Below are 13,695 nucleotides of genomic sequence, written 5' to 3' on the forward strand. Positions count from 1 at the left end.
AAGCCACCCAAGGAGGGAAATTCGGGTGGACGTGGACAGTTCGAAGGTCGTGGTCGTGGCCGTGGTGGTCGACGAGGTGGAAGAGGAGGCAACCGGGTAAATCTAATGGTAGCAGAGAGTAGCAGGTGATGGAGATAAGAAGAGTGGGACTGAAGAGGCATCCACTCCGTTCTTTCCCCCAGAGGCAACACTACGACTTATGCTCATCCGACCAAAGGTACTGATGACACATATGCTCTTGCTTCTATATCTCCCACTAGATCATCAGAATGGATAGTCGATTCCAGTGCATCTCAACATGTGATAGGGAATGCTAGTGAGTTCTCATCATACACTCAACTAGCATCGGCTGATAGCATCCAGACTGCTGATGGTACATTTCAGCCTGTGGTTGATAAAGGTACAGTTAATTGTATATGTTCTGTAACTTTATCCAATGTTTTGCATGCTCCTTCCTTTCTAGTAAATCTTTTGTCCATTAGTGCCATCATACTCCATCTAAAATGTATTGTTTCTTTTGACATTCCCAAGGTGATCTTCCAGGAGAAGGGGACATAACGAAGACTTAGGACTGGCGGGTGGAGTGGGTGGAGTAGTGGACTATGGTACCTAGATCGTGAAGGGCTGGACTCAGTGTTGGTGTCTATGGTAGAGAGAGTAGGAGTAGGACCTAAGATGAGTGTTGAAGATGTGTTGATGCTCCATCACCAGCGCTTGGAACATTCATCCTTCAGTGTTTTAAGTAGGTTGTATCCATCTTTATTTGAGAAAGCAAATAAACAAAAACTTATGTGTGATGCATATGAGTTTGGAAAGCTTATTAGAAGCTCTTATGTTAGTTCTGGTCATAGGAGTTATTGTGCATTTGATCAGATACATTCTGATATTTGGGGGCATTGTTCCACAAGTTCTATGAATGGATATAAGAATTTTATTACCTTCATTGATTGCTTCTCTCGCGTTACTTGGTTAAACTTGTTGAAAAATAAGAGTGATGTGTTTGGTTGCTTCCAAGACTTTCATAGGTATGTTCAGACTCAATAGGAGTAGTGGTGAAGGTATTGAGGTCTGATAATGGGACAGAGTATACCAACAGAGCACTTGGGGAAACTTGTCAACTCAAGGAATACAGCATCAGACCACATGTGCATACACACCGGCTCAAAATGGGGTAGCAGAAAGGAAGAACCGACACCTTCTAGAGGTTGCTAGAAGCATGATGAACTCCATGAATGTCCCAAAAATATTGTGGAGGCAAGCCGTTCTGACCGCAGCTCAGTTGATCAATAGGATGCCCTTAAGAGTGCTGGAGTAGAAGTCTTCGTGTGAGATGTTGAAAGAAGATAATGGTGGGATTCTTCCATTGAAGGTGTTTGGTTGTGTGTGCTTTGTAAAGGACAAAAGACCATCCGTTGGGAAGCTTGATCCTAGAGCGGTGAAGTGTATCTTTATGGGATATTCTGCTACACAGAAGGGGTATGTTTGTTGGAGTCCGGTAGAGAAGATGCTGTTTGTGAGCATGGATGTGCATTTTCGAGAGTTCGATCCATATTACACCCTGGAGATAACTTCACCCTTTAGTGACTCGCCCGATACTGGAAGTATGAGGCGAGAGGGCAATTGTGAGAGTTTGGTGAAAAATGTGGAATCAATTATTGTATCAATTCCTTGGCAAGGAGGATTGGTTGAGGAAGAGCAGGAGAATGAAGAAGAAGAGGAGGAGGAGAAAAGAGGTGTTAGGCCCACAGCTCAGGGGGAGCTACTTACCTATAGTAGGAAGGGGAAGCAGATTGAGGGAACGATACCTACAGTGCCATTGGTGCTATCAAGTCTCTTGTCTCGGTCTACCCCAACTCCTACGACACCTACACCACCCCCAGATTCCTCCCACATAGGTGATATCATTCTTCTTCTTACTCCTCTCACTCCAATGTCAGTACGGAGGACTACTCGCAGCAATGCAGGACATCCTCCCGATAGATATGGTTGGGATCTTGCCCAGTTTATCTTATATGCTAACATATCATCTGCACATGGAGTATTCATTGTATCTTTGGACTCTGTTACTTTATCTAACAATTGGTAGGTTGCTAAGAAGGATCCAAAGTGGAAAGCGGCTATGCACGAGGAGCTAGGGGCTCTCGAGAAAAACCGCAGATGGGAGTTAGTAAAGCTACCAGAAGGAAAAAGAGCAGTTGGATGCAAGTGGGTCTTCACTATGAAGTACAATCCAGATGGTCAGGTTGAACACTACAAGGCACGTCTGGTGGAAAAAGGGTACAGTCAAACATATGGTATTGACTATGATGGGACTTTTGCACCGGTAGCGAAGATGAGTACCGTTCGAACTTTGATCTTTTTGACAGTGAATGGTAGATAGAAGCTACACTAACTAGATGTGAAGAATGCATTTCTTCATGGGGATCTAGTAGGGGAGGTGTACATGGATATACCACCAGGATTTAGCACGGATCAGATAGTGGATAAGGTTTGCAGATTGAAGAAGTCTCTCTATGGGCTAAAGCAATCTCCTCGAGCTTGGTTCAACAGATTCAAAATAACCATGATAGGTATAGGGTACCAGTAGATCAACGCCAACCATACTGTGTTCTTTTGACGAAGCGGAGGCCACATTACTATGCTTGTTGTGTACGTGGATGATATGATCGTTACAGGGGATGATGAGAAGGAGATTGCCCAACTCAAAGTGAGACTAGGTAAAGAGTTCGAGGTGAAAGATCTTAGCTTGCTTTGATACTTTCTTGGGATCGAGATAGCCTGAGGAGCTGAGGGGATTGTTCTCTCTCAAAGGAAGTACGCACTAAATCTTCTCATATAGACAAGGATGTTCAGGTGCAAACCTGTAGCTACACCGATCGACCAGATGTTTAAGCTGGGTGCTGAGGTAGGAGAACCAGTTGATCGTGACAGATACCAAAGGCTAGTAGGCAGGTTGATTTATTTGAGTCACACACGTCCTGATATCTCCTTGCAATGAGTGTAGTGAGTCGCTATATGCATGACCCGAGGAAGGGTCATATGGAAGCAGTGTACCAGATCCTGAGGTATTTGAAGAGTGCCCTCAAAAAAGAGCTGATATTCAGGAAGAATGATCATGTGAGCATTGAGGGCTACTGTGACTCTAATTGGGCTAGTTGTGCTAATAACAGGAGGTCCAACTCAGGTTACTACATCTTTGTAGGAGGCAACTTGGTCTCTTGGAAGAGCAAGAAGCAGACGGTGGTGGCAAGATCGACAGCGGAAGCAGAGTACAGAGCTATGATCTTGGGAGTTGCGGAGTTGTTGTACCTGAAAAGTATGCTAGTGGAGCTGAAGCTGGATCAGGAAGCCAAGATGAAGCTGTGGTGTGACAACAAGTCAGCCATCAGTATTGCCAATAACCCAGTGTAGCATGATAGAACTAAACATATCGAGATCGATAGGTTCTTCATCAAGGAGAAGTTGAACAGTGGACTATTAGAGTTAGGCCATGTTCCAACTAAAGATCAGACAGTCGACTCTCTGACCAAAGGACTTAGCTCCGTAGAAATGGCTAGAGGATGTAACAAGATGGGCTTAGTGGATATCTTTCACCCATCTTGAGGACGAATGTTGAGATATATGTATTAGTAGGGTCTTATTTGTAAGAGTGTTTTTGTAGGGCACTATATAAGCTCAAGTGGTATTCAGTAAAAGATAAGTTTTTATCTCAACAATTCAATTGAATGTTTGACTATTAAAGAGTTGACATCTCTAGGTATAATAAGGGAAATCATGCGCCGAAACAAAATATGCCCATGAGCATGGATCAACAAACAAATGGAAGTACAAGGAATTATAAGCACCAAATCCCATATAATCTGAGTGTCACTCTGGATGGCATCAGATTGAAAATCTAGAGAGTCAAAAAAACACAACACTCAGTCAATAACTAGTGTGCATGTTGTTAGGGTACACGATAACAAGAACGCCTCAAACGAAGATGCGAAACACACCCAAACGAACTTGGAATCACAGAATAAAACTAGCAAACACGAATTCAATCACATTACTCACAGATATAACATGGTTCATTCTTACGGAGCTACTCTACGGTGCAACGATGATGCCCAATTCTTTTATATTCCTTTTAAGGTTACGAAAGAAAAAGATAAAAGAGAACACCCTCTCTTGATCAAGATACTCTCCAAGAATTCTCACAAACTCTCTCTCAAGATTTCTCAATGATATTACTTATATCTGTATCTTTTTCTTTCTCTCTTTGCTACTAAGATACCTTACAAATCAAACTTAGGGAAGTATTTATAAGTTTTCTCATAGGGGTAGATGAACACTATTTGGGGTAGGTGAACACTGTAGCATGGGGGTAGGTGAACACTGCTGATTCTTTGATGAGAAGGCTATCCACTCTCTCAACAATCTCCCACTTGGAGAGTCTCCTCAACGAACTCTGTTTTTTAGTTGCATCATTCGGATGTCTTGTATCTTTAGCGTCTTGCACGATCCTCAACTTTCTCAACGAAGGTCATATGAGGTTGTACATAGCCTCACTTCTCGAGAGGAATTGGCTTGGTCAGCATATCGGCTGGATTGTACCTCATATTAATCTTTACAAGCTTAAACTCATTTCTGCTTTGCAATCTCCGTATGGCATGATGCTTCATGTCAACATGCTTGGTCCGAGCATGGAATGTGTCATTCTCTGACAAGTGAATGGTACTCTGACTGTCACAGTGGATGAAGTATTTTTCAAAGCTTACCCCAAGCTTGAGAAGAAAAGCTTTCAACCATAGCAACTCTTTTGCTACCTCTGCTGCAGACATGTACTCGGCTTCGATTGTCGACATAGTCACAGTATCCTATAACTTGCATCTCCAACTTATCGCTCCACCACCTAAGATGAAAATGTAGCCGCTCGTGCTCCTTCTTGAGTCTATATTCTCGGTTTAGTCTGCATCACAAAAGCCCTCTAGTTGTAAATCCACCCCGCCATACACAAGATAATAGTTGGATGAGCATCTCAAATAGCGTAGAAGCCACTTGACCACACCCTAGTGGTGTTTCCCTGCATTGCTCATGAAGCGGCTCACAACTCCCACTCATTGTGTAATATCTGGTCTCATGCACACTATCGCATACATCAAATTCCTGACAGCAGATGTGTATGGTATGTTGGCCATGAACTCATGCTCTTCAGTAGTCTCTTGTGCTTGGGTCTTCGATAGCTTGAAATTGCTCGCAAACGGCAAGCCCACCAGTTTAGCTTTCTTCATGTCAAACTTTTTAAGAATCTTCTCAATATAGACCTTCTGAGACAACCTCAGCCTACATGTTGATCTGTCTCTGATGATCTTCATCCCAAGAATGTAGTTTGCTGGACCCAGATCCTTCATCGAGGAGCTTGCTTCAGGCCATACAAGCTCTTGCGCAAGCGATACACGAGTCCCTCCCTACCTCGTTCCTCAAAGCCCACTGGTTAATGCATATAGATCTCTTCTTCTAAATCTCTATGAAGGAATATCGTCTTCACATCCATATGCTCTAGATAGAGATCTCAAACCGCCACAATTCTTAGCATAGTCTGGATTGTGGTCAACTTGATGACGGGATCAAAAATGTTAGAATAGTCTATCCCTGCTTTCTGCTTATAGCCCTTCACTACAAACCTCGCCTTGTAGCATCTCCGTCCATCGGCTTTATCCTTTACCAGATAAATCCACCGATTGTGAAGAGCCTTTTGCCCTCTTGGAAGCTTTATGAGCTCCCAAGTCCCATTCTTCGTCAATGATTTCATTTCTTCCTCCATGGCAGACTTCCACTCGTCCCGAGCTTTGCCGGTCTACGGTACCTCCTCATAGCTTTTTGGCTCACCACTGTCAGTCAGGAGAAAATAATTAATGTTGGAAAGGTACCTCTCTGGTACACTCGGATTTCTTGGAGCTTTGTGAACTGCGATCAGCAGCTCTGTTGCATCCTGTTGTTGTGCATAGGCACGTTCTCTTGGTCTCCGTCTTCTATGCTGACTGGTATCTCACCATCGTCCTTACTGTCAGCAGTATCTAGGAAAAGAGGGGGAGATAGCTGACTCTTACTCATCTCTTTGGTCTTGTACACCGCATCCTCATGGAACACGACGTCACGACTGTGCACTACCTTGCGCGTAACGTGATCCCAGAAATGGTGCCCATACTCATCTCCTCCATAGCGGATGAAAGAAAGCTTCTTTGACTTTGGATCAAGCTTTGACCGGTCTCAGGATTGGTCATGACATAGGCGTCATAACCAAATACTCGTAAGTGTTCTAGCTTCAGCTTCTTTCCGGTCCAAGCCTCTTCAAGTATCTCATAACTGAGAACCGCAGATAGCCCGTGGTTGATTAAGTATGCAGCAGTATTCACAGCATCGGCCCAAAAACTCTTGGGCAATCCGGAGTGGATCCTCATACTACTGGCGCGCTCCAAGATAATGTGATTCATACGCTCCACCACTCCGTTGTGCTAAGGTGTGCCTAGAATGGTCTTCAATCTCCTAATCCCATGGGATGAGTAGAAATTCTCAAACTCCTGGCTGCAATACTCACCTCCATTATCAGACTTTAGTCACTTCAGCTTATTGCCTGTTTCGTTCTCCACACAGGTAAGCCACTTCTTAAAGATGATGAAAACATCTGATTTGTGCTTCAAGAAGAACACACACAGTTTTCTAGTAGCATCATCAATGAAAGAGACAAAGTAAAGAGAGTTATCAACAGATGAGACTTGCGCAGGTCCCCACACGTCGGTGTGCACCGACTCTAATTTTTGTAGTTTTGGAGTCGGCCTTGTCTTGTTTAAGCTCACCTTTTTTTTGTTTGCCTAGGATGCAGTCTTCACAGAAAGTCAAATCGATCTTTCTCAAACCCGGAAGCCTCTCTCCCGCGGCCATAATCTGCATCCTCTTCTCGCTCATGTGGCCAAGTCGTCGATGCCAAGTCTCTCTTGATCAAGATACTCACCAAGAATTCTCACAAACTCTCTCTCAAGATCTCTCGATGATATTACTTATACCTGTATCTTTCTCTTTCTCTCTCTCTAATACTGAGATACCTTACAAATCAAACTTAGGGGGGTATTTATAAGTTTTCTCATGGGGGTATGTGAACACTATTTGGGGTAGGTGAACACTGTAGCACGGCGTAGGTGAACACTGCTGACACTTTGATGAGAAGGCTATCCACTCTCTGAACACATGTTTGTCTGAGGAGAGTGCCGCTGTTTGGGAATCTGAAGCTAGTTTGAGTAGATTGGTATTGAAAAACTTACGTAGCCAATGTTGGAGGTCTTGGTTAAGTAAAGGAACATGAAAAGGCAACAACATTGTGATGCTCATATTAAATGTGACTTTAGCTTTATGGCGCTTTGATAAAGTTCATAATCGGTCATGTCATGGGGCAAAAGCATGAGCGTAGACAGTCAAATTAGTTTTCCTTTTCCTCTCTCTCTCTTTTTCCCCCTCTTTTTCTTTTTTCCTCATCAATCGTCAACAAGCACTTCTCATACCTACACACTATCTGTGCTTCTCTTTGCCACCAGAAGCGTGCACGAAAATGCAGGCTTGAATGAAATGTGTGGCTTTACGGTCTTGTTTATTGTTGCATGCAAATATTACTTTTTTTTTCTTTCCCTTAAATAGATTTAAGAGTGTGAGGAAATCCATCATGAGAACTGTAATGGTTAACGCAGCAGCATTTTCTAACACTTCTACAGCCTACCCAACTCCTAATGTTCTACATAGGTAAAGCATATATACATTCAGTGCCAAATATGATAATTGTTTGTAATAAACCTCATAATTCTCTACTATTCAAAGTACATGATACCAAACTGAGTACTACAAAATTTAACCATAATTCACTACCATGAACAGCACAGATCATATCATTTCTCACCAAAAAATATCGTGTTGCATTACCAAAAGTCAGTGCTAATTAAATGTTACATGCTGGTGGTGGATACACATGTGCCCATATTTCCTAAATAACTTCCCACTAATGATTCAACTCCCCACTAAAAAATATGTTTTAAAAACTTTACTAACAAGATCTCATTCAAAACACACTAACAATTAGCAAATCCAGGGAAAAGGAAAAAAAACCAACAATTGGTTACAAGAGTTTCTAGTTCCCACAACTCCTCCACTTACAAGTAGGGACATCACCTTTCGGCTGGAGATTAAGATTTTAGTTCATTTCCATTTTCAAAGAAGATATCAGTTCTCACTTGTACAGCTCAACAAAAGGAGACAATCACATCCCAATCAAGAAAAGAACAAAGTATAGCATTCTGTAATTTCCTCATATTGGCTATCCTTTTCTCTCAGGTAATCATGTAAGTAATCTTATATGATTTACTTTCTATGATGTTTGATTCCCAGTGATCATGATGCCGCCACCATGCAGAAAGAATGAGAACAATCAGTCCAGATAAATTCGCTTTTTATATAATATACAAGGACGGGTTAGTTTGAAGAAATATAACAATACACACATTTAGACGTCAATGAACAAGCTATTTCAAATGGGAGGAATGTACAAGAGATTGAAGGCGCATCTTCTCATGACTCTCGCCCAGATAGGCTATACATTGCTCTACTTCATCACTGAAGCTTCCTTCAACCGAGGAATGAATCCTCATGTCTACATAACATATCGGCATGTTGTTGGTGGCTTTGTTATGTTGCCTTTCGCTTATTTTCTTGAAAGGTACATCCATCCTATAACTCTTGAATCTCTTTGGTTCAGTTTACTGAACCCTCAAAAATTGGGCTAGGATCAAAACTGAGCCAGGATTGATCCTGGCCCAGTTTTATCCTCGCTGGGGTAGAAATAAACTAGGGATTGGTCCAGCTTTAAACTGTCTAAGGGATATTTTAAGGTGTAAAAAGAACAGAGCCAATCCTGGCCCAATTTCTTCCAAACGGTAATTTTTCTCAAAATGTGACCAGGATCAATCCTGGCCCAGTTTTGAGTGGTTGACAAACTGGCCCTTACGAATGAAATTTTCAAACTACTAAGAAATGAATAAAGCTGAACTAAAATCATAATCAAATTATAAATGAATTATGATTGAAACTAATACTTTTTCCTCTTCAATTTGTGCCAGAAGAATGAGGCCAAAGTTGACATGGGCTTTGTTTTGGGAGATTTTTGTTCTTTCCCTTCTTGGGTGAGCATACCAACAACTTATATGTATGTATAAAATGAGAAAAACAGCAAATAGTGATGGATAACAACTAAGTAACATTTTGGAAGTGCAGGGTGAGTCTAACGCTGAATATGTACTTTGCCAGCTTGAAATATACATCACCTGCATTTGTTTCTTCTATGGTTAACACCATTGCTTCTTTGACATTTGTTATCGCTGTTCTCCTAAGGTATGCAAACTCCCAGTAATAACACTGTCCACTTATTATCTTTACTTAGAGCCACCTATATTTTGGGTTTTAGATTGGAAAAACTCGATTTTAAGAGCCCTCGGGGGATAGCGAAGATTGTAGGGACTTTAGTTTCCCTAGCCGGGGTAACAATTATGACACTGTATAAAGGACCAGCAGTGAAGAACTTATGGGAAGCACTAATTCATATTCAAGGAAGTGTTGTCCATGAAAGTTGGGTGAAAGGATCAATTCTTACCGTAGTGAGCTGCATAACATGGTCCATATGGTATATCATGCAGGTATTGCCTTCTGCATCATATACTTCAACCAATATGACATGTTACTAAACTTACTATCAGATAAAACATATTTATGTAGGTTTTGTTTACTCTAAAAAGAAAGATATTCTCCTAAAAGAACATCTAACATGATGATGGTTATGTATTACTTTCATTGAGGATGAACTTAATTTCAATTAGGAAGTTTGCTGAATAAGGATTTTTTACAAGTCATGTAGCACATGCACTTCTATTGTGAAACCATGTCATATTAGACACAAGCCAACAAGATATTTTCGCTGAATCGTCCTGATTTTTCATGTATAGTTTTACTATTTGTGTCAGAATGTCCATGTTCATGCTTCTCAGGGTGCAAGCCCTACCATGACATTTGTATAAATCTAATGTTCAGAATGATATTCTGTTGGATTGCTTAAATGGCTCATTTCTGTGGAATCTTTTACAGCTAGAAAAACCACCTATATGATATAAAAAGGAAACCCGAGAAACTTTAAAGATGCTCAGTTCCATATCCATGATTTCTGGAAGTCAAGGAAAATAGCAGTGTCTGGGTTCATTTATAAAATGACGGATCAATTTGTAATATAATAGAGCTTGCAAAATTAGAGCTGAAGTGTACGCCAATACAGAGTCACCAACATTGCAGTATAAAGACAGTTTCTGGCCATGTAGATGCAATAATTAACTACATAAGAGAGTTAACTGAAATAAATAGATTAATAGAGAATGATTAATGCCTCACACGTTATGCATCACAGAAATATTGTGACAGGTACACACACATCACTCTTAAACATGCATATTTTAAGGGACAATGCAGATATATGATTAATTTATTATTATTATTATTATTAGTGCCTTCAGTAATTAATTAAATACGTTTTTCGTGCTTAGAAATTTGATCTTGAATGCAGGCTGTAACCTTAAAAAGATATCCAGCACAGCTATCACTTACTACATGGATGAATTTTGTTGGAGGGGCGCAATCAGCTGTTTTCACAGTATGTGTAGCACACAAACCAGCGGACTGGGCTCTTAGGCTTGACATAAACCTTTGGAGTATTTTATACGGCGTAAGTAAATTTTGTGTAGTATTCTTATTTCTACGAAGGAAATCTTAGTTTTAAGATATATGATGCAGGGAGTAGTATGTTCTGGTCTGATAATCTTCATTCAGTTGTGGTGTACTAAGGAAAAAGGTCCTGTATTCGTGACGATGTTCAACCCTGTTGCGACAATACTAGTCGCAGTTCTAGCTTACGTTATTTTTGGTGAAAAATTATACACAGGAAGGTAATAATTGAAACTACAAGAACACATTGGATATTTCATATTATACCTTAAATTGTCTTGTGTTTACATCATAATAGGATCCTTACATTCTCATATTGTCTTTGCAGCATAACGGGAGGAGTTATAGTCATTATTGGCCTCTACTTGGTTCTGTGGGGAAAGGAAAAAGACCTAGAACCAGATGGAAACTCCCAAAAACCTGCTCCTTTAGCTAATGATGAACAAAAAGAAGCAAGTAATGATTCAACCATTTATATTGGAGGAAAGGTTTAGAACTTAAAGGGGCTCCTAGAAGTTGGTCACAGCTTATAGTTGAGCACTTCAAAATTTGTTTATTATGTGAATGTTTAAGTTGATCAAGTTCCATGGACCCTTGATCACTACGGTTCATATACGATATTGGGAAAATTAAAATGATAAAATACTACAAACAATTCAATAATACATTACAGGCTCCAGCTGAAAGAAGAGGCTGAAATCCTAAGCTTGGAAGACCAAGATAGCAAACATGAATTTATATGCAAGTATGTTATGGATTGAATTATTCTCGTTAGTGCTGCAGTTAATGGTCATAAAGTGCAAACGAGCAGTGGCATAACTGAAGAGATCGACCGCCAGTTAAGACAAAAGAAAAAAAAAGGAATGATTATTATCCATGCAATGAGCATTGAAAGTTGAAAGTTGAATCTCACAACCATGCATGATCACTGAAACACTTGTTGCATGGAACTTTAAAAAAAAGAAAAAATGCAATATATGTAGCTTTCGTTGTACGCAAAGTACATCTAAGTTACTCCATGGTTACTAAGTTCTTTGAAGTTTGACTAACTGTATCCTAAAACGATAAGAAAGATCATTTAACAATTTACTTCGTGGAAGATTTACTTTTTATCAAGATTATTCGTCATCAAAACCAGAGATTCAGATCATTGGGTTTGGTGTAGTAGAAGGGAATGTTAACAGGTGCAACAAAGAAAAAGTTCAATTTTTATGCGGTAGAGTAATAAAAAATAGTTCCAGCAATAGTGAGAAAGAAATTTATGGCATGGAAATATATATTTTTTGGTTCTTTTTTCTGATAACTATCATTTAGATTTACAATGACACTTGAAAGAATCACCAACTAGAACCAAAAAATAGGAGAAACTCAACGACTATAACATTTGCACTTCCTTCATTGCGAATTCTCAGAGAAAATCATAAAATAATTTATGAAGGCCTGAAAGGGTGAACCTGATTAAGAGATAGAAAGCCTGATGAAATGCAAAGAAAAAAAAGCAACTGATACATAAGGCGTGAATGGAAGAAAATCAATCTACTTATTGCAAACTCCCAAGCTCCATAGCAAAAGAAAATCCCATGAGATGGATTCTACAACATAATTCACAAAACAAATTCAAGAAATGAATCTAACAACATAATTAATAAAACCAAATTCTTTATGGAACATGAAGATGATATTCAAATAGCATTCATTATAAATTGATTTATTTATATTTTATAACAAGTGCTTTCTGCATATAAGTAAACAGCAACAGAAACTGACTAGGATCTGTACACTTAGCAAATTTAGCACGATAGATTTAACAGTGAACATCTAAATTTGAAACCCCTATTAATTGTTGTGCGCCGCAGAAGCCTCGAATAGCCAAAACAATAGCACACACAAGAACAAAATAGACCACAATAGACACAAGCCAACCAATCACAGCAAGAACACAAGATATACGTGGTTCGGCAATGTGCCTACGTCCACGGGGCAATGAGGGGGAGTTTCACTAATCAAAACAAAGGGGAATACAAATTAGGGTTATAAATCTTACCCAAAACCCTCAAACAAGATCACTTGATCTCTCCAATAGACTCCAACAAAAGAAGCCCTAGAAAATCCCCTTTGGCAGCTCAAAATCTCCCTTGCATTAAACCCTAGAACAGATTTGGGGTTTATATACAAGTTACAAAGAAAACGGGTCTGGAAAACCAACTTAAACCCAAAACCCGATAGTCGGTCGACCACAGCACCACTGCCGGTCGACCGCAAAATATCCCGAGGTCCAGTCTGCTCTCTGGACAATTCGCGGTCGACCGCAGCGCTTCGTCCGGTCGACCGTCCAAATTCCAGAGGCACACTAAGAGTTGTGTGCACATATCGGTCGACCGCAGCTCCACTGCCGGTCGACCGCCCAACTTCCAGAGGCATACCTCTGACTTTTCACCAACTCTACAAATCTCCACCTCGGCGAACGTTTATCCCAAAACTGAGCCGACACCAAAACACCCCCAATCAACTTCAACCGGCTGCATCTGCAAGACTGCCTACGTATCCTCTTGCCCAAGGAATCAAGCCGAACATAGTTCATCCAAATGGCCGTCAACGGCCTCAACAACGAAGAATGTTCAATAAATTCAAACAGTGACCAAATTTCATACCTGGTACAACTTTGGTCAACATATCAGCAGGGTTATCCTTAGTGTGGACCTTCTCCAACGTGACATCACCATCATCTAATACATCACGTACAAAGTGAAATCTGACATCAATGTGCTTCGTGCGTGCATGGTAGACTTGGTTCTTCGCCAAATAGATAGCTGACATACTATCACAATGTACCTGAATGGCCCTTAATATACCGTAGAATCCACTTTACGGCCTCCCAATGCCCCTTCCCGGGGTTGTGCATGTACCTAG

At 40.5% G+C, this 13,695-nt stretch overlaps 2 protein-coding genes across 9 annotated transcripts; both read left to right on the forward strand.

The window, feature by feature from the left end:
* Positions 2,995–3,411, forward strand: LOC109826799 (uncharacterized mitochondrial protein AtMg00810-like). The gene has a single exon (XM_020393819.1). It carries the CDS (start codon positions 2,995–2,997, stop codon positions 3,409–3,411), a length of 417 nt encoding a protein of 138 aa, XP_020249408.1.
* Positions 8,181–11,420, forward strand: LOC109826272 (WAT1-related protein At1g44800-like). 8 transcript variants are annotated; one of them, XM_020393276.1, is made up of 8 exons: positions 8,181–8,311; positions 8,413–8,740; positions 9,141–9,203; positions 9,295–9,411; positions 9,485–9,713; positions 10,628–10,786; positions 10,855–11,006; positions 11,114–11,420. In XM_020393276.1, the coding sequence occupies exons 2-8, from the start codon at positions 8,538–8,540 to the stop codon at positions 11,277–11,279; spliced, it is 1,089 nt and encodes a 362-aa protein (XP_020248865.1). In that variant the 5' UTR covers positions 8,181–8,311; positions 8,413–8,537; the 3' UTR covers positions 11,280–11,420. The 8 variants fall into 8 exon arrangements, with proteins under 8 accessions (XP_020248865.1, XP_020248868.1, XP_020248867.1 ...); XM_020393279.1 differs by having other exon boundaries at positions 9,328–9,411; XM_020393278.1 differs by having other exon boundaries at positions 9,144–9,203.

The sequence above is a fragment of the Asparagus officinalis genome, chromosome 10 (genome assembly GCF_001876935.1).
Source record: "Asparagus officinalis chromosome 10, Aspof.V1, whole genome shotgun sequence".
Taxonomy (NCBI): Eukaryota; Viridiplantae; Streptophyta; class Magnoliopsida; order Asparagales; family Asparagaceae; genus Asparagus; species Asparagus officinalis.

Coding starts and splice junctions, on each gene's coding strand:
- LOC109826272 (XM_020393276.1), top strand. CDS start 8,538: ATGAACAAGCTATTTCAAATGGGAGGAATGTACAAGAGATTGAAGGCG. Junction 9,204..9,294: donor TTTGTTCTTTCCCTTCTTGG/GTGAGCATACCA, acceptor TTGGAAGTGCAG/GGTGAGTCTAACGCTGAATA. Junction 9,714..10,627: donor CCATATGGTATATCATGCAG/GTATTGCCTTCT, acceptor TCTTGAATGCAG/GCTGTAACCTTAAAAAGATA.
- LOC109826799 (XM_020393819.1), top strand. CDS start 2,995: ATGAGTGTAGTGAGTCGCTATATGCATGACCCGAGGAAGGGTCATATG.